This window comes from Thrips palmi, unplaced genomic scaffold (assembly GCF_012932325.1).
Source record: "Thrips palmi isolate BJ-2018 unplaced genomic scaffold, TpBJ-2018v1 HiC_scaffold_16, whole genome shotgun sequence".
Taxonomy (NCBI): domain Eukaryota; kingdom Metazoa; phylum Arthropoda; class Insecta; order Thysanoptera; family Thripidae; genus Thrips; species Thrips palmi.
This window is the reverse complement of record NW_023144625.1, coordinates 14,478,612-14,501,223: the sequence shown is the minus strand read 5'-3', so window position 1 is coordinate 14,501,223 and position 22,612 is coordinate 14,478,612. Positions and strand designations below refer to the sequence as shown.

At 45.6% G+C, this 22,612-nt stretch overlaps 4 protein-coding genes across 6 annotated transcripts in view; 2 read left to right on the top strand and 2 right to left on the bottom strand.

Annotated features, from left to right (window-relative positions):
- Nucleotides 1-185: 185 nt before the first annotated feature.
- Nucleotides 186-11,600, top strand: LOC117643102 (serine/threonine-protein phosphatase 1 regulatory subunit 10-like). 3 transcript variants are annotated; one of them, XM_034381779.1, is made up of 11 exons: nucleotides 186-738; nucleotides 1,422-1,519; nucleotides 3,872-3,958; nucleotides 4,074-4,261; nucleotides 4,341-5,825; nucleotides 9,082-9,392; nucleotides 9,478-9,664; nucleotides 9,765-9,968; nucleotides 10,055-10,590; nucleotides 10,704-11,067; nucleotides 11,183-11,600. In XM_034381779.1, the coding sequence occupies exons 1-11, from the start codon at nucleotides 736-738 to the stop codon at nucleotides 11,314-11,316; spliced, it is 3,597 nt and encodes a 1,198-aa protein (XP_034237670.1). In that variant the 5' UTR covers nucleotides 186-735; the 3' UTR covers nucleotides 11,317-11,600. The 3 variants fall into 3 exon arrangements, with proteins under 3 accessions (XP_034237670.1, XP_034237669.1, XP_034237671.1); XM_034381778.1 differs by having other exon boundaries at nucleotides 1,416-1,519; XM_034381780.1 differs by lacking the exons at nucleotides 186-738; nucleotides 1,422-1,519 and adding an exon at nucleotides 3,107-3,244.
- Nucleotides 11,601-12,068: 468 nt separating this feature from the next.
- LOC117642790 (60S acidic ribosomal protein P2) lies at nucleotides 12,069-14,318 on the bottom strand. Its single transcript, XM_034381334.1, has 5 exons — nucleotides 14,161-14,318; nucleotides 13,259-13,431; nucleotides 13,093-13,182; nucleotides 12,944-13,023; nucleotides 12,069-12,218 (listed from the first exon to the last, which is right to left on the bottom strand). Exons 2-4 carry the CDS (start codon nucleotides 13,428-13,430, stop codon nucleotides 12,950-12,952), a joined length of 336 nt encoding a protein of 111 aa, XP_034237225.1. The 5' UTR covers nucleotide 13,431; nucleotides 14,161-14,318; the 3' UTR covers nucleotides 12,069-12,218; nucleotides 12,944-12,949.
- A 181-nt stretch (nucleotides 14,319-14,499) lies between these two features.
- On the top strand, nucleotides 14,500-17,162 carry LOC117642238 (histone deacetylase 3). The gene is made up of 4 exons (XM_034380199.1): nucleotides 14,500-15,437; nucleotides 15,519-15,706; nucleotides 15,809-16,022; nucleotides 16,109-17,162. Exons 1-4 carry the CDS (start codon nucleotides 14,736-14,738, stop codon nucleotides 16,310-16,312), a joined length of 1,308 nt encoding a protein of 435 aa, XP_034236090.1. The 5' UTR covers nucleotides 14,500-14,735; the 3' UTR covers nucleotides 16,313-17,162.
- Nucleotides 17,163-17,972: 810 nt separating this feature from the next.
- The window catches only part of LOC117642240 (protein grainyhead), a 109,992-nt gene continuing 105,352 nt past the window's right edge, over nucleotides 17,973-22,612 (bottom strand). The window contains exons 14-18 of the mRNA XM_034380200.1: nucleotides 22,268-22,390; nucleotides 21,623-21,712; nucleotides 21,340-21,445; nucleotides 20,648-20,712; nucleotides 17,973-20,120 (exon numbers count right to left, since the gene is read on the bottom strand). Coding sequence (XP_034236091.1) covers nucleotides 19,982-20,120; nucleotides 20,648-20,712; nucleotides 21,340-21,445; nucleotides 21,623-21,712; nucleotides 22,268-22,390 — 523 coding nt within the window. The 3' untranslated portion in view covers nucleotides 17,973-19,981. The remainder of the gene's footprint in view (nucleotides 20,121-20,647; nucleotides 20,713-21,339; nucleotides 21,446-21,622; nucleotides 21,713-22,267; nucleotides 22,391-22,612) is intronic.

The window sequence follows — 22,612 nt, the reverse complement described above, 5'->3', positions numbered from 1 at the left end:
TTTCCACTCGTCAAGACAATTGTTATGGCTAAAGATACTCAGTGCCCGTTATTATCTGACCCACAGTTGAGGGTCAGTTATCTTGAAACTCTCGAAATTTCCAGAACGGTGCTGGCACCACCATGTCGTCTGCTGTTGAGTCGATCGGCGCATGCGCAGTTGAGGGCGAACACGAAAGCTGCACGTTTTGCCTTTTGCTTGCTTCAGAAAGGAGAAAACGCGGACAGCTGTCGCTAGCTCAGAGCTAAGATACATGTCGATCTTGAGCTGTTTCTTATAATTCTATCGATATTTAATCGTGTATTACTGCCTTACTGTTGCCTTGTTATATTCAGTATAAAACTAAACGTAAATACTATCATTAAAAGCGGAAACCACACTTTAAAAGTGTGAAAAGTCATATCGTGAACATCGTTGCTTGGCCTAGGCGCATAAAGGACCAAAGACAATCGAGCCGTAATCTGGTGAATCCAGTAAGAAAGCCAGTCGAGTTGAAACACTAGAAGTACTCAAAATTAAGTCAATCGGGTCGAAGTACAGCAAAACCAAGTGTGAAACGCGATTCGACGTATACGACGGGTTCCTGACGAAGTCGATGGAGGATCTGCAGTAGCCATATTGGCCAGTCACGCATGATTTTCACAAGGAACCCCCCTCGACCAGGGCGGTTTTGCCATGAACGCCGGTAACCGTCTCGTTTCTTGTGCAGCCTGATATTTCCTCCGAACTTTAAAAATGGTGAGTATCTGAAATAGGAATTGCACAACTCATGCGTTCGTCTACCCCTAATGACCTTGATAAGTCGCTGTCGTATGGGTGCGGCCGTTTTCACACGCAGTTCCCGCTTTACAGCTAGCCTGGACTGGAAGTCCTCTTTATTTTGCGTTCAAAGAAGTCCTACACTCATTGCGCTTTGCAGCTATTTCTACATCTGAAGACGCTCCATATGTTTGTAAATTTATTTAGGTCACTTTTTTTTTGTTTCTCGGGGGAGTGAACTGTTACGTGGTTTTTTAAATTTTTGATCGTAGCGAGTATAGCTCCCTTTTTGGGGGCTTTGTTGCCCCTCTATAATGAAAGCGTGGAGTGCCCTTATTTGTTTTGGCCCTCTATTGTTGAGGCGCCGAGGCGCCCCCTTCCTCCCCCTCCCCCTTCCCCCAAGACGACGTTCGTCGTTCCACAAACGTCGACGCAGCGCGGCCGATAGAAAGGCTCCCCCCCTCCCCTCCCTATTTCTCTCGTCCTATTTTAAGTGAGATTTTGTTTAGTGAACATATGGACACACTCAGTTCTTGCATTTAATCACCAGACTAGATTTAAAAAAAAAAATACTGGCTTTATTGTTATTTGTTCTTAATTTCTACATGTTGTTTCAGATTGTTCATTAATTTAACTTTGTTTTTTTTAAACTACTGTTTCAGCCACGAATTGATCCCCTGCAGCTACTCAGATGTCTGAGTGTGTTGCTCGGACCAAATGGAGGAATCCTGAGTAGAGACCAAGTTGGCAGATTGGCAAGGTAAGCTACTGTTTTTATTGTTGTCTCATGCAGTTAGTAGTATTTATTTCATAACTGGGTACTAGAGGGTCCACACACATCTGTGCGCTGCACTCTAGGTAATTTTATTGTCTTAGTCCTAATTTATCGACATATAAAAATTTCCTCTATGGTACAATGCACTTAGTCATGGGGGAGTCACTTTTGCCATTGCTCTAGAAATTCCATGTGGTTCAGCCAAACAGCCTATATCTGTTGAGTTGCAGTGGTGTCTTTTCATCCGCTTCTTTTTCAGGCAAGTCTGGCATTGATGACCTGTAGCGTGATCTGAGCAGCACTATCATCCATCATCCCACTCCCCACAAAAGCGAATCAAGAAATTTAATAAACATAAATATGCTTCTGCGGGAGGACCGAGTGGGTCCACTGTAGTGTGTGCTTGTGTGATTTGTGTTCCTCAACTCGATGGTTCGATGCCGGTGGACTGTCATGGCAACCAAAAGCGCACACGATTCGATTGCCCTCCGCCTGGCCTCTGGCCGGCCGGCGAGCCTTTTTGCAACGTTTGCAGTGGGATTGTTGCTGACAGTCGGTTCGCTGTGCCGCCGCCTTCCATCCGCCCACCGCGCCGCCCGGCCGCCTCGCCGCGGCGAACGACGAACGAACAGCCTGATAAGGACTCCCTCCGCGGCGCTGCCGTCGCCGACCGCGAAGTCTCGCGAGCACACAGTACGCAGTCAGCGTGCTGGTCCCAAACGAACACGAATCGTTGGGCCTAGACAGCCACATTCACACCCCGCCGCCCCCCGCTGCTCGGGGGAGTCTGTCGCCGCTGCGCCACGCTACGCCACGCCGCGCGGTGCGGGGGCGATGGGCTTCCCTCTGGCGGGGCGCGGCGGGGCGGGGCGCTCCCCTTATCTTCGGGGCGAACAACCCGGCGACCAAGGCGCCGGCACATCCCACAGCCGGATGACGGACGCATGCCAAATGAGCCCAAGTCCGCATGCTAGTCGCTGCGGTGGACCCTATCGGGCCTGGTGTTGGCCTGGTGGGTCCGTAGTCCGTGCCGCGGGAGGGAAAGGGAAACCCCATGACGCACCCCTTCTGCGAAACGGCAAGGCCTGCCGGATGGGGATGTGGCGCATGGAGCGTTCTGGGGTCGTCCACGAGCCACGTGATGAGGGAAAGGCAGGGGGTGTCTATGTTTGACTAGTACGCGAAGCGACGCGAAGGCTAGGTCAGTCGGGCCTCGAGGTTCAGACGGCCCGCTCGCACGTTACGTGGTTTTGAGAACGAGCACGACGCGATTCGTCGGCGAGGCATGCGAGCGAAAAGAAAACGCTTCTGTCGGCGTGTTTTCCTTGTCCGGCCTTGCAGGCCTCGTTTCGTGGACGTGAGCCCCGGGGCCCCGGGCGCAGTTGAGGCAGAGTGGCGGGGCAGGGTGGGGGTGACCTCGCCGCGCGGGCGGGGCTGGCGGGGCGGCCTCCGTTGCAGTCTCGCTCGCACCGAAAGGCATCGCCCTGCGAGTGCGAGAGAGACAGCGCGGATTCGGCCTGCAGGCCCCTCGCGAGGCCCCGCGGTGGCGCAGCGGTCGCGACGACGCTGTGCTGCTGGCGCTGCTCCGCTGCCAGTCTTTGAGCGACATTGACGCCGTGAGCCTCGCTCTGCCTCGCTGTCCCCACTGCGCTCGCGAGTTGAATCCAATTCACGCGGTCGCGCTGGTCCCCAAGTCAGTTGCGTTTAGAAGTGAGTGCTTTGCCCAGGTCTGGTTTACGTTTATCAGGACCTAGGAGTTCCCCGGACCCGGATAGAAGTAAAGAAGTTTGATCCGTTTTGAATTGGTCGCGTCCCTGTCCTCGCCTTGAACCGGAGCTAGGATGCGTTGTCTGCGTCTGTTTGGATGGCGGGTCCTTTGCTAGGTAGTGTCCACCTACCCCAAGGAGAAGCCACTATCCATCTCCAGTTTAGGGTTGACGAAATTTGTTCGTTGCCCGTTGGTTGCACCACATTGCGTCATTCGCCCGCTTTGGCTATACCCCTCGCGCCGAGAGACTTTGCGTGGGCAGCGCGCTTGCCGCGCGGCTATACTCCTTGCGTTTCTGCCCCCCCCCCCATTGTGAGTCATAATCCATTTTGACTCGGATTTTTAACCGTCCAACCATGCTTAGGAGCTGATACACTGGACAGGACTTGCAAGGCTCTGGGCATCTTATGGACATTTCTTGTCAGCTGTTCATTAGTGTTATTCTCTTTTTAACATTATCTGTGTGTGTTTGTTGCCAAATGTGCATACCTCCTTTTCCTGTTTTAGCACCAGCATCCACAACGCAGCTCCTTCCTAATATTCTTCTTTCCCTTCTAATTCTGTTGCAGTTTGATGACCAAGTTCTCCAAGAAGCTCGTGAGCAAGTGCATCTACGTGCTTATTTTAAAAAACACAAAGACCGAACTCATTGGCATGTGAGTAAAACAAACTGATTAATGTTTTTCTTTTTTTTTTTAAATCAATTTACTGGAACTTAGTGCTGCACTTGAAATATGCAGGAGTTAACTTTTTGTTCTTTGTGTTTCCTAGGTTTATGAGTGAGGGTGGCTGGGCTCTGACTAACTCCTGGCTAGCTGATGCCATTGAAGCAAGAAATTGGCCTTTAATGAAAGAATTGCTTGAATTGCTTCTGATGTGTCCTGTGGATGTGGAGAGATTAAAACTTAACAACTGTCCAAAGTTGGTTAAAGGGCTCTCAAAAGATACAACAGACAGAGGTAATTTGCACGACTCAACAATTATTTAGCCCTCTGTTAACAAAGTCGATTAATTTTTTTTTCTTTCCCGCATTTTTAGATGTTCAGTTGTTGGCCACTCGCCTGGTTGCACAGTGGCTGCAGATAGTAAAATCTCCGGCCCCAGTGCTACATCATCCTACGATTGACACATCTCATCTTGCCCTGGAGCCACATCACTCTCTGGAAGGAGAGATGTTGCCCCAAGCATCGCAGCTTCAGATGTTGGAGGAGAGTCGGGAAGATGATGGACATTTTAATTTTCATTTCCCCACCGATTCCAACATGCAACTGGATATCGCCAATGATCTTTATTGTGATCCGACTGATATCACTTTTGACACAATTTCTAAAGACGATTTATTGCCTGCTAGTGCGAATCTTTGTGAATATAGAACTGATAACTGTAATAGTACAATAATCGGTAATGGTTCTGATTTAGGTGAAATTCATACTGAATTTCCAGGTGATTTAGTGAATGTGAATGAAGTTAGAAACGATTCTCTGCAGGAAATGAACTTTGAAAGTGTTATTGAACCTGCTGTTATTAGTGAAGTGATCCCTGTTCCTGTGAGTGAAGAGACTGAGGTAATGGATACTGACAGTGCTGTTGTTACCAATGGTGAACCACCTCAAGAAAAACTTGTTCTCAAGTTAAGTGTTTTGAAAGATGGCAAGAAAGTTATTGTTAAATCTCCAACCAAGCGGAAAATGAGTGAAGATGATGATGAGGAATCATCTCCTGCCAAAAGAAAAGCAAGAGAACTTTCAAGAGACAAAAAAAGAGAAAAGGAAAAATCTGACAAATCTTCTCACAGACATGATAAGACAGATAAGAAGTCATCATCTGGTTCGTCATCAGAGAGAAGAAGCAGCAAGGACTCAACGAGAGATTCCCACAAGAGCGACTCTCGCCATAGTGATTCTAAGAGCAAACATCATCATTCAGACAAATTGAAAGACAAAAGTAGAGATAAGATTAAGGAAAAATCAAAACCATCATCATCTTCATCATCGTCGTCATCAACAAAGGATAAAGAAAGAGAAAGGGCTAAACTGAAAGAGAAAGAGAAGAAGTTAAAAGAAAAAGAAAAGGCTGAAACTCAAGCTGAAAAAGATAAGGCTACTCTGGCTAAAGTCATGCAGCCTTCTTCTGTCAGCAAATTAGGGAAGATTCCTAAGAAAACTGACAGCTCATCTAAGTCTGGTGAAAAGGTACATCCTCCTGTGTTGCCAGACACTAAGAAGATCTCTATATCTATCGAGAACAGGAAACAGTCTGGTGAACCTCGTCCCAAAACTGTCAAGACTCCTCCCACCAAGTTCCGTTCCACCGGATTAGAAGATGTCGTGAAGCCACCTCCATCCCGGAAGGACATCAAGAAACCTGCCACGGGTGCAGGTGTACCTTTGCCTGGAGCCAAGGAATCCAACCCCCTCCTGAATGTGCCTGTTCTACCAGAGAGGCGCACCAAGCCTGTTTTGAACATGGCTGGTCCACCTGAGCGCCCTGGAGCCATCAAACTCATCCCTGCCAAACCAAAATGTGAGTATCTCGAGTCAAAAATTTTTAAGATTATGGGAAATAAGTTTTGTTGCTGGGGTTTCTTTTCATATTTCTTTCATGCAATCATTTTCTAGAAGGGCTATTCCTTATCATAGATTGAAACTTCTGTTTTTGTTGTAACTTTGATAACTTTAAAATTGTTTTCTAGATTATCTCTTTGAAGTCTCTTTCATCTTTAATTGTTATGCTTTTTTTCTTCAGGTTTGCCAGCACACGTTCTCCCCCTTCCCTCCCCCTCAATTGTTTTTCCTAAAATGTATTGTTTTGTGCAATTCATGATTAATCATGTGACTCTTTTTAAGTAGCAGCCTCCAGGAGAGTGATCTTCAAATGTCCAGGAGACTTCTTTGTGCCATGTGAATGTTGCTCTGTAAGGTCCACACAAAGTATCATGAATAGTGCAATATTGAATGCCCTTTCCATGGTCTTTCTGTGCCTTTTTGCTCATTCACCTGCAAGACACCCGTCTGAAGAATCAACTTGTCTCCTGTGCTGTTCAAGGTAAGTAAGCCTGCTCCTAAGTCCTGGACACACAAATCCCAGAAACAAACATGACTCTCCCTCCTCACTTCTAAAATGCCAGTGATTTTGAATGTAGAAAACCATTGAAAATGCAACACTCATGAAGCTGCATTTTTCCTATGTTTCTTGAAACACAATTCCCATTTTCACCTGAAAGGTGAAGCTTACACATAAATTCAAATCATTTTATAATGTTTTTAAAAATTATCGATAATTTGCACTAGGAAATATTTCAACCAGGGTAATGCAATTTTCCCATAACACTCGCATCAGCTGCTTAGGAAGTTGAACATGTATGAGTGGTAAGTACAATTAAATTAAAACGAAAGTAAAATGAAACAAGACCAAAAGTCCTAACATGAACAATGAAAAATAACTAGTCTCGGATATATCAAGCCTGTTAAAAGACATGTGGCTTATATTCAGGGAAAAGAGTGGGGTCTGTCAGTACCATGGTCTCAAAACCCATTACCAAAGAAGTCTGACTGCTGTGGACCAGCTTCAGTAAAGTATCATGGCTCACAATTCTCCATGATAATTAATTTCTCAAAATATGAAATAATTGCTAACATGACACACCATATATTTCGCGCCAGTGCGCTGTGACAAAAGCTGCCCTAGCACAATCCACAGCTGTTTGTGAGAGAAAAAGGAGGGGGGGGGCTGTCAGCGTCAGGCCTTGAAAGCCGGTCTGCAAAGCAAAGGGTGGGGGAGGGGCGGCGCAGATGAGGCGAGACGCATTTATTTGCTGTCGGCCACCAGTATTGTTTGTATGGGGGGGGGGGGGGTAGCGCTAGTTCGGGATAGGAGGGTGTGTAAGCTGTTATTGAAGGAAATGTAAAGCTACGTCCACGTTGCTGTTATTTGTTACCGGAAGTGATTCTTTGAAAATAAAGAATAAATTTCTCCACGAAGTTGACTGGACTTCCCCCATTTAGTAAAGCGATGACTTGAAATTCTTTACACCCCGCGGTACTCTCAGCCGTGGACGTGGCTCTCTGCTTTGTAAGTCGTCGCTTTACAATAAACAATTGAACGTTAATACGAGTGTTATTTGCCTCCCATTGTACACCCTGCGCACTTGGTTTTGCGTTTGTGGTTCGGATGGCAATGGACTTGCTGCTGCCAGCGGCGCTGCTGTACAATGGAAAAGCCGGAAGGCAAAGGAAAGCTGCAACAGATATGAAATAAATATGGTGTCATCCCGGCAATTGGACCCTTGGCACGCGGTGCGGGGCGGGTACCGCGATACCGCCCAGTGTGCCGCCCCCGTTGGCCGCCGCTCTAGCCGAGCACGGCAGGTCGGCGCGCTAGGCGCGGGCGGGCACTCCTGGCGGAGCACAAGCCCCGCCGTTTCCGCGGTGACGTCACCTGAGCCGGGGAACGGGCGATGCCTGTCGCGGCAGGGGAAGCGCGAGTACCGCTCAAGCACGTCGCGGGCAGCGCGGCCACGACTAGCACCACCCCGCCCTGGCCGGCCTGGTGGGTGGAGGGCGCCACTGCTGCAGCGGCCGGCCGACAGCACCCCTCGCCGTGCCCACGGAGGCCCCCAGGCAGCCCAGCCTCCTTTCACTACACCGTTGCCGTCCAGGGGGGGATTTTTCGACATGGGTCTTAGTGTGGATCAGGTGATGGAATCACAAAACTGTTCTTTAAACCGAGTCTCTCATTCCTGCTACTTAACCGGGTGGGGTGGGTACCTTCGGGGCTGACGGGTGGGCCTTGAAGACGGTCGCGGAGAAGAGTGGTCCTGCAGTTGATGGCCTGGCCCTACCGACGTGCTGCACAGCGAGGCCCTGGCAGAAAGCCGATGCTGTTGATTTGGATGCTGTCCGGACGTCTCCACCACTCCTTGCCGGCGACACGTATCACCTTCTCACGCACTCCTGCTGGCGCACGCATTCGGGGAGAACGTCTTGAATAAAGTACCAGGCACAATCCTCCCTTACACACATTGTGTTCGTGGGAACACACCTCGGTATTTTATGTTTTAATTTTTTTTTTGTGGGTACCGACGTACTTGTCGGCGTTGAAACGAGTATCCTTATCACACACTGTGGTTGGCTGGCTACTCAGTCAATTTCTCAGGTTTAATTGCTCGAGTTTCGCTTATTTTAATTACATTCATGCAAACTTTCGGAAATCCATTATACATGTTACCAAATGATTTTAACACGTCCGTGAGTTTCTTCTCATTTACCATTGTTTTTGTGCACCTATGTAGGCATTGTTTTTAACTATTTGACAATCATCACCAATTTGTTGAGCCATTGGTTTTTGACAAATCATCGCAATCGTCGATGAAGTTGAGAAATCTGAGCCTGGAGCGAGGCTGTTTTGTGGCGGAGGCCACGGCGCTGCCGTCCGCGCCTTCGCTCCGCGTCTCCTACGCGAACCGCGTCAGGCACGTCCAAGGCCCGCGGCTCGGGTGCCCTCCGGGTGCCGGGGGAACGACCACAGTTCAGGGCACGCCCGCCCTCAGCGGCGTGGGGGCGTACGCGGCCTTCCCTCAGTACACCGTCAACATACGTACATATTATTTTAATTTGCGTACTCTTTTTCTGTTCCAGGCCCTGCACTTAGTGAACGCGCTGTCTGCATCTCTTATCCCCCCCTCCCCCCTCCCTTTTGATTGACGTGTGCTGGCGAACTGTTGAAAAGCCCTGCTGAAACCTGATCGATTGACTGACGTGTTGCGTATCTCTGTCCACAGCCACCGGCCTCCAGGACAGCGACTTCTTCATGGACGCGCTCAACGCCGCCAACGTGAAGAGGGAGCCGCGGAAGAGGAAGCGGCGCATCAGCGGCAGCAAGGACGAGCCCACCAGCCCCACGGGGCTGAACGCCTCCACCGCGTCCAACGCGTCGCAGAGCGAGGGCAACGAGAGCAGCTCGCCGGCGTCCTCGCCGCAGCGCGCCGCCGACGTCAAGCCCGCCGACGTCAAGCCCGCCGTGGACAAGGCCGCCGTCGACACCAAGCCGGTGGCCGACGCCAAGCCCGTCGAGGCCAAGCCCGTCTTCAAGGTGAGTTCGCCCTGACAATTTTTATGTTATTCATGGTGCTTTCGAAAAGTGATTTTCAAAGGACTAACTTAATTGCCATTTCCAGTTTTACCAAGAAACACTCGAGCTCAACGACGACGTCAAGAAGGAGAAGGGCGAGGAAGACGAAGATGCGGACAAGGACGAGAAGGCCAAGGTGAAGGAGGAAGGCTCGGAGGAGACTGAGGTCAAGAAGGAGGCCGCTGTCGACGACGAGGACAAGGAGGAGAAGGAGGCTGCCCTCAAAGAGACAAGTAAGTTCAACAAATCTCTATGTTTTTATTCGTTTTTTTTTTTAAAAAAAAACATTTGTTTAAATGTGCAAAATTAATTTAACTTTTCCTCCTTCTCCAGCGCCTGTCGGTAGCCCGGTGAACGACGAGGCTGATGCCGAGACTGAGGAGAACAACGCCTTGATGGAGCGGGAGAAAAACAGGCTGCCGCGCGGCGTGCTGGTCTTCCACCGCTCCAGCCAGAAGCCCAAGAAGTCGCTCAAGTGGAAGGCGGACTCGGAGCTCGAGGCGGTGCAGTACTTCGAGTTGGACGAGACGGAAAGAGGTAAGGACAGGCAACCCGCTCGCCCGCCTCAAATGAACCACTTGCTTGATTTTTTCTCGTTGCTAACTGCCCTCGTTTGCCTTCAGTGAACGTGACCAAGACCTCGTTCATGGACATGAAGCAGATGGAGCGCGTGCACGAGAGGGAGAACTTCCACATGGCGCGGCGCGTGAGCGGCGAGGACCAGATGAAGGAGCACACCGTCTGGGCGCCGCTCATCCCCATCGACCTGCCGCCCTCGGACGTGGAGCACGGCAGCAAGTCCAGGGAGAAGGACGTGCAGTTCGCCCGCGAGAAGATGACGCCGGCCTCCCCCATCTACGTCAAGAACCTCGGCAACCCCGACAGCCCCGCCGAGCCCGACGTCGTGGCCTTCACCCCCACGGACCCGGTGCGGATACCCCTGGACGACTTGATGGGCTCCAACAGCGTCAACGACTACACCAACACGCCCTGGCCCGAGTCCAAGCCCGTGCTGATCCCGCAGTCGCCGCCCCACTCGCACACCATCTCCCACCAGATGCCCTTGCCCTCCCAGCCTATGGGACACCACGGGCCCGCCCTGCTGCAGACGCCCAACATCCCCCCGACCGGCTACCACACTGCTGGAGGAGACTGGAGGGTAAGTGTCTTTCCTTTTCACATTTTGTTTTTGCAACATAATGTCACTTTGTGACGATCAAATGGTACTTATCGTCTGATCATTTTCTAATAATTTTCCCCCCCCTTTTTCAGACTGGCGATGGCAAGGTTGTCATGTCAGACATGGGAATGAATCCAGGACTTGCAATGGGTTCTGGTATGGGCCTAGGAATGGGACCCGTAATGGACGGAGGAATGGGACCTGGGATGGGTCCTGGAATGGGACCTGGGATGGATATGTACAATCAAAACATGGATGGGAGTTGGAACCCTGACATGAACTATGGAATGATGAATGGACAAGACATGTACCAAGGAATGGACCAAGGAAATTATGACATGTACCAAGGAGGATCAGGATTTGGCGGTAACCAAGGCGGCTCTGGCTTCAGCAGAGGAAGGGGTCGAGGCTGGTACCGAGGAGGATCTGGTGACAGCTGGAGAGGGAGCTCAAGAGGTGTGTGTCTTTTTTGTTTGCCGTTTGTTATTAATTATTTTTGGAATATTTTCTTGTAGTTTTGTGTTCTTTGCCCAGTAACATGTAACATTGTGTTCTTTCTTTGTTTGAACAGGACGAGGAGGCTGGTCTGGCCCAGGTGGTCCTTCAAAGAGAGTATGTCGATACTTCAAGAGAGGAAACTGTGCTACTGCAAATTGTCAGTTCCTCCATCCTCCTGAATTAAAAGGAATTGCTGCTCGCCATTAAGTGCCTCACAAAGTCAATCTCACTGCCATCAACTTGTACATTCTGTTAATAATAATAGGTGCTATTTATCAACTTTTTTTTTTGCACGATAATGAATTGTTAAAGATACCAAAGCTTTAATTTGGGAAAGCTATTAATGCCCGTTTTGTTTTGTTTTTTTAAAGCATGTGTTGTTATGTCTATTTTGAACATTATTCTGTGACATACTGTTTACCAGAAAAAGAGTCTGGTCTGTGATATTTGTATAGATTTCTAGGTCATAAATGATTCAAAGAAATACTGAACCTGTGTCCTTAATTCAATCCCTGACCTTTTGTCAATATAAAATGGTGCATAAGTCAGCTCATAAGTGACCCATAACAGGCCTGGAGTTCTGGAAATTTCCAACATGAAGTATCTCTACAGCCATTGCATGGACTACATACACCCCATATAAGAACCAAATTCTGTTTATGTGGATTTAGTTGGCTTTACTCAAGTACTTCCATAGCAAAGGTGATAAAAGGAAAAAATGAGGAACAAATGTTTTCAAAAAGATTATTTTATTGAAACCAATAAATTGACAAGGCTAGACGAGTGTTGATGAGAAGACTGGACCTACCATAGTGGCCCGCAAGTTAGTTACCACTAGATCAACTGCACAGTGGGCACCAAACTTGCGGGCCACCTGGAATAGGAACCCTTGGCAGCATGCTCCAGCTTAAATGTACCTGCAAGCAAGTCTATGACCATAGGAAAAGAAAGAAACAATGTGTATTTTGACAATTTATTGGGCACCAAATTAAACTGAGCTTTCATCACACATACTCCGACCTAAATATTAGGTCTAATATCAAACTTAGCCTAGGTAAAAATAGGGAATGATGAGAGGCCAGTCCAACTTGATGTACAGCTGCAGCGACCTGAAACAGAAAACATGGGTTAGAAAACCAACTACAAGACACCAATAAAAAAGAGTGAAAGCATCACCACCCAAAATGCGCTTTGGGATAGAAGCAGAAGACCTCATTTCAGGGCAGGGTTTAAAATAGCTCATGAAGCATCAGATAATCTAGGTTGGCATCAAAATTGTCAGCCGAAAGATGGTGTTAAAATCAATCATCATTGAGCTTCTTTGATAACTTTCACAATTGGAACAGTCAATTTAAAATTAAGTCAGGAACACCCAATTAGGCCACTATGAAGCATCAGGGTACAAAAAAAGGTTGGCATCAAGATTGTCAGCCGAAAGATGGTGATAATAAATCATCATTAAGCTTCTTAGAATTCATCCACAAGCCAGTCAATTAAAAAAAATCAAAGTCATGAAAAAACCAGTGATGAAATGACAACTTAGCTTATACGACACATTGAAGAATCAGAAAAACACACTATGGGAACTATGAAGCCATCAGATACAAAAAGGTTGGCATCAAGATTGTCAGCCGAAAGATGGTGTAAAGTAATCATCATGAAGCCTCAAGTCTCAACATGTTAAAAAATAAGAAAAATATGAACCCACTCTTTATTTGACATAATTGAAAAATCCTTATAAGGACAGCAAAAGTTCATACACCTGAACAACCAAATAATGTATTTCTACCACAAATTACTTTCAAGATGATTTAAACAAAACTTAGGTACTTACATTGATTTAGTCGAAAAGACCGAAGCCCATGTCGTCGTCCTCCTCCTCAGACTCTTCCTTCTTGGCTTCCTTCTTCTCTTCTGTAATGGGACAGAAAGTTAGAACACAGACATACACAGGAAATTCGAGTCACATGAAGATCTACGCACCCTTCTTCTCTGCGGCGGCAGCCGGGGCAGCACCACCAGCAGCTGCGGGAGCAGCACCAGCAGCGGGCATGGAAGCAAGCTTGGCACTACCTGTAACGGAGGAGATGGTCAACATCGGAAACTAATCTCAACAGGAGAAGCACGAAACCAAAGTGAGCCAACTTACCCTCCTTGATCAGCTCCTCAAGGTTCTTCCCCTTGAGCTGAGCGATGACCTTGGTCAATGCAGCGCTGTCAGCTTCAATTCCGACTGAGCTCAAGATCTTCTCAATGTCGGCAGCAGCTGGGTTCTCTTTGCCGCCGAGGGCGGCCAACAGGTATGCAGCCACGTAACGCATTCTGAAACAGCAAAGAAATGGAGGGATAAAATAATTGCGCCTTTCACCACAGAAGCCAGGTGCGCACACATACACACACAGACAGGCATCAAAATAACCTGTACAGTAGTCAGGCCATGCAGAAACAAACAGGCCACAAACTGAGCATCAAAGCATTGGGAAGTAAGGAACATTAGACAAGGTACAATTTACTATTTCTTTTTAAAGAAAGAAAAGCAAACGCAAATATAAAACAAAGCGGACCAGATCAAGCCGGGTGTGATCACACAACACTTAGAAACTACCGCAAGACGCGCGAACCTTGGAGGATACAAATTTTGAAAAAGTGCTTCGGAGAGAATATAAAACAGAAGATGCATGAAACACAGTCGGGCGCCGCGGCGTGGGGCCACCAACTGTACGACAATGACCGCGAACACGTGGAATCGGCATCTGGCCACGGCGCCCCATTCACGGGTGTAGGCGCAGAATAAATGGGAAACGAATTCGAAAAACTGAGAGAACAAAGCAACCACGGAGAGATAGAGAGGCCCACTCAGTAAGATACTGAATTTCTTGCCAATTTCAGGCCGTCGGCATGGTTGAAGAGAGGTTAAGACACGAAGTGCGCAGGAAGATGAAAGTGAGACCAAAATAGCTTCACTCGGGCCAATATCAGTGTCTCAGAACACAGGTAACCAATTCTTGGACAAATGAAAATACTTAGGCACAAGTAAATACTCCAACTTACTTTTAAGTCTGCTTGAGACGCGAAACGTGTTGCACGCCGACTAAATGAGGTGATGTCAAGCAACGGAAGGACCACGGAGCTTTTGATTCGCTTTTCCTCCGCAAGGCGCGCTGCTAGCTACATTTCCGTTTGGAGAAGCGACCACTGACGCCACAAAGTGACCACTCCCCTTTCCAAGCTGATTTTCTCTTCTCAGCTAATTATTTCAATACAATCTGCATTATTTTTCTTGATAACTTTTACTAGCTTTGTTTTTAAAAGGATGTACTTGACTTTTCATCAACTTGAACTGAAAAGCTTGGAAAGGGAAGGGGCGGGGAGGGCGGGGGCAGGCAAAGGGTTGAGATAAACAACACTGGTGAAACTAACCCAAAAATTTTGACCGACACAAATTTGGGGTTTCTATTGTGTTTATATACTACATTTCTGACTTTATTTATCTTATTCTTAAGAAGAGCTGGATGAAGGATCATTGCTATAATGATATTGTGCCCTCAGTTCGTGATGTTAAGAGAAACGTTGAGATAAACCTGTCACCTGAAGTGTGACTATAACCTTAACGTTATAGCGTCAAGATGTCTAAAAAGGTGTCCTATTTCTACAGCCCCGATGTGGGCAATTTCCACTATGGGCCAGGACATCCGATGAAACCTCATCGACTCTCCGTCATTCATAGTCTAGTGCTCAACTATAATCTGCATAAGAAAATGCAGCTCTATAGGCCTTACCGTGCCAGTGTTCACGATATGTGCCGATTTCATTCAGAAGAATACATTGACTTTCTCCAGAGAGTTACTCCGCAAAACCTTCAGCAGTATACAAAATATTTGAGCCATTTTAATGTTGGTGACGATTGCCCTGTGTTTGAAGGGCTATTTGACTTCTGTTCAATGTACACTGGTGCATCATTAGAAGGAGCGATAAAGCTCAATCATAACAGTTGTGATATAGCTATCAACTGGTCTGGTGGGCTACATCATGCTAAAAAGACTGAAGCTAGTGGATTTTGTTATGTTAATGATATTGTGATAGGAATCCTTGAACTTCTGAAGTACCACCCTCGTGTACTGTACATTGACATTGATGTGCATCATGGTGATGGGGTGCAAGAAGCATTCTACTTGACTGATAGAGTCATGACTGTGTCATTCCACAAGTATGGAAATTACTTCTTCCCCGCCACTGGTGATATGTATGAAATAGGAGCAGAAAGTGGTCGCTATTACTCTGTCAATGTACCTTTAAGAGAAGGCATTGACGATGCAAGTTATTATTCTGTAAGTAGTTTAAATATTTCCTATTCTGTTGTTTTTAAGTACTATGTTAAAAGAGATCTTATCACTTATCTAATTTTGCAGGTATTTAAACCAGTAATATCTGCTGTGATGGAGTTCTTCCAGCCAACCGCGATTGTATTGCAATGTGGTGCTGATTCTTTAGGCAATGACCGATTGGGTTGTTTTAGTTTAAGCACTAAAGGTCATGGTGAATGTGTCAAGTTTGTCCGAGACTTAAATGTACCCCTTCTCACTTTAGGAGGTGGAGGGTGAGTTCTTTATTTGTTTTGTTCATTTCCTATACCTAGCAGTTATACATATTTTTCTAATTGTATTTCACCATTTCTGTATTATTCTTTATTTTATTTCAGGTACACCCTTCGCAATGTTGCCCGATGTTGGACGTACGAAACATCTCTGCTTGTTGATGAAGACATTAACAATGAGATTCCCTATAATGAGTATTTAGAGTATTTTGCTCCCGACTTCACTCTGCACCCTGAGGTTGTGACTCGGCAAGATAATGCTAACTCCAAACAGTACCTGGAAGCCATTACAAAACATGTATATGATAATTTAAAAATGGTACAGACTTATTCAATTTTTAAAATTGAAGAGCTTTGTTTGATTCATTCATTGATTTATTGCCTAATTGAAACATTCCATTTTAGGTTCAGCATGCCCCCAGCGTTCAAATGCAAGACGTTCCTGGTGATGCCTTAGCTGTACAAGAAAGGGATGCGATTATGAAGGATGAAGCTGACCCTGATGTAAGAATAAATCAAATAGATGAAGACAAAATGGTTGAACCAGCTGGGGAATTTTTTGATGGTGACAAAGACCAGGACAAGCCAGATACAGTACCTAGTGTCTAAACAATGTTTTGTTTTGTTTTTTAGTCACTAATGCAACAAAAATCTGGGTGATTGTTATTATCGTTCTGTGAAAATATGTGAATGGGTTATGAATCAATTATGAAGGACAACTTGTTTTCCCATTGTACATACATAAAATTACATGAATGTTTTAATTTTTTAAATTTTCTTCACTGTATTCTTTTAAAGAGTTGAATTGTTGAGACTGGTTGGGACATAAGCACTGAGTTAAGGGATGCATTTCAGACTTTAGGATGATTATAATATTTAGTGCAGAATGAAATTTCAACATATTCATCCCTTCAAATAAATGTGGCTGTTCTGATCCTCCAAATTGATTAACCGTACTTTATAGACTTTCCCTTTTATAAATTATTACTTTGTTGTACTATACAGGGAAAATTTGGTTTAGTCTCAAGAATGTAGCATTGTTTATCATACACCTAGATGGGGGAAATTTGGGATCTAAAATTAAAAGTTTGGCTTCTGGATCAAATTTAAGCTTGGATTCATTTGTTCCCTCTAGCAGCACCACTTTGTGCTAGTATGCTGTACAATGTTGTAGGGTTGCCGTCCACTCTAGACAGGCACCACCCTTACTCCAGTGTATTGTGTCAAATCACTTGATGAGGCTCTGTGAAATTTTTGTCACTGTTGTAGCTCACCTGTGTTAAAAATATGCTTTTCTATAAATTTTACCGGGATGGACATGTTTTATTTTTAGATCTTTATATTATTTACTATGATTTTTGTACATTGGAGTTTATTTTGAAGTGCAATATTGGTTTTGGCATGTGTAAGATCAATGTAAAAAGGAAGAGAGAAATTACATTTTTAACATCAGTTGTAATTCCTGTTAAGCATTATTTATTTATTGTTTTTTGGCATGCCCAAAAGGTCCTAAACCTTGGCTGTACATTTTCATCACATAGAGGACAACATGGATCAATACACTTTATTGTAATTTTCTAGCTAATGTGTGGAGGGATTTTGTTGCGATTCCACATGAAAATTTTAAACGGTGCAATTAAAGAAGCCCATTAGAAAATCCTCGCTGGGCATAACCAGATACCTGTCCTAGACAAGTTCATCGGGAAAGGTGTCGAATGGGTTGCCTGCCCTCGCGGCGTACTTCCCGAGCCCGCGCCGGAGAGGCTGGCAACCCTTCGTGCACACACAGCCTCCAAACGTCGCACGCATGCGCACGGCGGTAGGCCACCCATCGTCCACAGCTTCTTCATCGCACCTCAACTCGACTGGTAAGGCAGGTAAGGCCATACATCATGGTTTTTTGACGTTTTGGCAAAAAAATTTCAAAAGGTCTACATTGCAGTGTGTTGTGCTAGAGCACTCCCTTGTGACTCCTGACAATATATTGGGGTCTATTTCGGCCCTTAACAGTCTCTCTCTGGCGAAAAACTGGGAATATTTGTTGCCTGCGCCCGTTAGGTAGGCAATCCATTGTCCACAGCCTCTTACAGGCATCACGGGAAACCAAATTGAATGTGTCAAAGACCATTAGGTATTTTGTTTAAAATATGCCAACCTTTTTTGTTTGAATTTGTGGCAAAAGTGCAATTCTGATTTTAAATCGATTGTGTTGGAGTGGGTGGAGTCTGATTCAGAGCACCCCAAGGTTGGTGATCCATAAGGTAAAATGTGTAATACATAATATAAATTTTATTTTGCACCTGAACAATACGGCACAAAACATAACTATGATAGTACAATATTAAAAAAAAATAACATAAAGCAACTTGAAGGTGTCCAAAATACCACAACATAACTACATTGATACATGGCTGGCTTTACAGTGCCATATGGCGACTTCACAAACAAGCCGCCCTTTCTTTACATACACTATTTATATAAAACTTTTTGTATAAAAATCAAGCACAACATTCTAGTGTATTGAAAGCACATAAGTGTTAAAACTCTGAGCATAAATACTTGAATAGACGAATTTTCCTATCACACTTTGAGTACAAAGCATGCTTTCATTGTTGCTGTTGTCTGAGCAAGATTTCATCTGTTTGTACTCTAGAAAATATCTATTTACAATGCAATACATACAGTGGGATGATATTTTTCTTTAAACGGGATTTCAGATTGTTAATTTGTTAAGGCTAAAATACCTCTATAATTTGTACATTTTGGTTGCTAGGCTGAGCAGACGGATAGCCACGACTCTTTTGTACCATGCTCTCCGTCTTGCTGCCTGCTTACTTACACCTACACGGCCACTGCAGTCTATAACATTATGGCAAGGTTTGTTTGATTTCAGTTCATTGCACATTTGCAATGCAGTCCAAATCTTGGAAAAAAAAATATTTCAAAGTACTGAGTACGGCACCATTTCAAATGGTAAAATTTAAGAAAAATGATACTTCTTCAATTTAAAAGCAATTGCCTTTAAATATGCTGCTCTAATTTAATATTTTTGGCACATTTGACTCACTGCAAAGACAGTTTGTTTTAGAAAACCTACAAGGATATAGACACATAAAATATATAGATCTTTCTGTAAAGACAATAGAGAGAGACTCATTCCATTTACATAATTACAAAAAAACAACATTTTATACAGAAGTAGCATGCTATAACTGTTAACATTTGATACTTTTTAAAAATAACATTTCGCAATAACTTGTTCAGAAAACAAAACAAAAAGAACACTATTGAAATAAATTAGACACATACTATACAGAGCATTGTAGGCACTCATGGTACAACAGCCTCCCCACCTCAGAATCCCTGCAGATATTATGGCGTGGATGCATGAGATTGAGCATGCCTGAGCTGGTTGGGAGATACACAGCTCAGACTATAAGTCTACCGTTTGTCTTTTTTTTATCACAAAGACATATCTTGAGCGAATGCTTTCGGCACGCAGTCTTGTTCCACGTTGAGCTTGGGCCCCAAAGCGTGACTTAGGGCTTTGGGTACCATCATAATGAGCGTAACTTAGACCCGTTGTACAGCCTCAGTTATTGCACTATATCATTTGCTTTTGATTGCTGTTGAATGAGAGTGTTTAATAACTCCATTCTAAGAACTTCCACTTATTTTGAGATCACACTTCACCCTGAAGAAGGATTATGCTTGACATACTCATTACAGCTTTTCTTTATAATAATCTAAATAGTACTCTGAATTACTTAACACTTGTTTTAGAACAAGGCATATGTGACTATTAAAGTGACCAACTACTGAGCAGCTTATGGACCATTTATTTACTTGATGGGGGCACTAGTATAATAGCTTTTGCTTGCTAAATGTGTCTTTTTTTCCCTTTCATTAAAAACAGAGATTCTCTGCATTGAATGTAATAAATTAAAAAATAAAATCCTACAATACATCAGAAATCACAAGAACAATCACAAGCGAAACAATCAGAGTCCCTGGGCAATGCATTGCATTTTGCATTCCCTATGGATTGAATGTACATGAGGGTAGTGCTATAAGCGCAACTTTTTACATTCTACTGCTGTCTCAGTTGCATGTAGCTCTGCGTTCTTCACAGCCGCTCATCTCGCACTCAACAAGATGCTGCAGTCCTCACAGTTCATTTAAATTCCGAAGTTTCTTTGTAGCTGATGTATCTGACACAAATGCCAGTAATTGTCCATGCTACTCCAGCTACAAGGAGTCCTCTCTGTTTCACTTTCTTCATGGACTAAGTTGCTCTATGAGAGTGACTTCATATAATTCTTCTTCATCTGCATGAGTATCACGTTTGACCTCTAAAATGAAGAGATCTTCATTCACGTAATGTTTTAACATTTCATCATCAATTTTGACCGTAATCCTGCAAACAAGAGAGAAATTTGTATAAATTTAGGCTTTAGGACAGTGTTATATTTCAATGAGAGATGTCATGCAAAATGAACTACATAAAATAAATAATTGTGGATTATTCAAATTAATATCCCATTACACTGAACCACTCAGCAGATGCAATAAAAATTCATTTACTTTAAAAATTGAAAAGAAAAAGACGCTTTATGAAAACTGCTTTAATAAGCACAAGAAAAGTTGTTATAGCAAAGTTTAATCTAGATTGTGTATACCACTAGAAGTAGCACATGCACTACAAGAAACAAAAAGATGAGATTAACATTACAGTTTGTATTTACATGCATTAGAAACAACCACCATTTTCTTAATGTATCAAAAAAATAATTGTTAATAGTTATTTATACATGCTGCCATGAAATGGAACTACACCAACTAAACCAGACCAAATTAGTAGTGCCAAGATATTTGAAACCTGTGTGCACATCTGAGAATAGAGAGGAAAACTAGAAAAATGAGCGCTCCTGCAGCTCAACTTACCCTTTTTTGTTTTTTCGATACAAGTTACTTATGCTTGAAGGGGAAATTTTGTACTTATTCTCAATCTGGAAACAAAAGGAGAGGAATGTACGCATTAGTTCTCCTGAACATTCTCTCAAAAAAGAAAAAATCCACGGATTGCAAATCTAACAATAGGACCCATGCAAATCTTGGGCTTTTTCCTAGTATAACTCTATGTAAATTTTCCAAAACTATCAAGTCTGTCTCGTTTCTAAAAAAAAACTTCAAGTGCTGTTCAAACTAGTTTTAACAGCAAAAAATTTAATTTTTATTCTCTGAAAATTTTGAAAATAGGTCCCAAGTCATGCAAAGAGGGCCAATTGTTAGCCACAACCCACGCAACATTCCATGCAACACAGATTGAAGACGTAGTACTGCACGGACAACATGCACCCGACCCCACGTCGTAGCAGGGTCCACATGTTAGTAAAAGTTACTGGTAGGTTTCACTCAAGCCTCTTCCGAAGAATCACCACGTCCACCACAACTTTGACTTCATACATCCTCCTTTCTTTTTCAGGTATTTGTGGTACATTCCTTGCAATGTCCAGCTTGCAGGCCTCGTCTCCAGTGCGCACGGTAGTTCTACTGCGCGGTTCGGGTCGTTCCGATCGGCTCACCCCAGACAGACAGTATGTACAGGGGGTGGGGGGGAGGCGGGGGATGCTTACCGCGTTGAGGAGGCCTTGCGTGGACGGCGGCACCATGTGCAGGGGCGTGTAGTACTCCTCGCTCTCCTGGCGCACGTACAGCATGACGCGCTCGGTGAGGGGCGGCGGCGAGACGTGGCCGTGGGCCATGAGGGGCGCGTGGTGGGTGGCGTGCGGTGAGTGCGGCAAGTGCGGCGAGTGCGCGACGTGCGGGGCGCCGCCCAGCCCGTGGTTGCCGTGGTGCGACAGCTGGGTCGCGGCGGGCTGGCCCACGCCCACGCCGACGGTCGTCCCCGGCGGGCCCACCAGCCGCGGCCTCTTGAGCGCGGGCGAGCTGAACAGGCCGCCGTCCGTCGACAGCGGCTCCGGCTCCAAGGAGTGCTCCTTCTTGATGCTGGGGGAAAAGAAACAAGTTAGTGACTCGGTCGGGGATCGAAAAAGTGGCAATGCCGCCGACGCGGTGGAGGGGGGAGGGACGAGGGGGCCTTCATGCCCGCGGTGCGGGGAAGACCGACTGGGGAAGTAAACGCGGGAACTACTAGCTGTCGTGAATGACGACGGCGAAACATGACAAAACTAGAAGCCGTCTCACGAAGAAAAGATAAACAACCGAAAGCTGGACGGGAAGCTACTCGGTCATGCTCCGCTTGCTTCGCCAGCGACAAAAGCGATGAGGCAGAGGGCGGCCAAGGGCAGCACACCACAAGAGTCCCTTGCAGCGCTTGCAGCTTGCAGGCAGCTTGCAGGCCGGTGGGGAGGCGCGCTCCAGCAGACTGATTCCGAGAGTCGTTTTCGTCGCTCTGTCTCTCTCGCACTCCATGGGCGACTTAACGACTCTAGGAATCAGTCACCTGCTCATGCATGATGATGTCCACTCCGATGCCCGTGAAGGTGTGCGAGGGGGTGGAGACATGAGAATGAAGTGGGGGGTGGGGGGCGCATGACTCACCCGGGCGCATCTGGTGGAAAGTGATTGTGAAACTTGAGGGTCTGGTGCGCGAGGGGTTTGGTGGGGTGCAGCAGGAAAGGGGAGGTCCCGGCCGTCTTGAGGCCGCCCTCACCGTTCGACACGCTGCGAGACAGAGAGAAAGACAGAGTCAGCAAGGTCATGCCAGCAGGAAAAACCAAGGCAAGAAAAAGGGAAAATTTATTTTTAAAAACTCAGTTTATAATTCTTTTTTTTTTAAAGAAAAAAAAAAGCCTATATTGAGGCCACAGTACAGCACGCGACGGGCGGGCACGCGGGCCCTCGGCAGGGGACACTGGATATGTATCACACCTAGCTGTCAGAGTT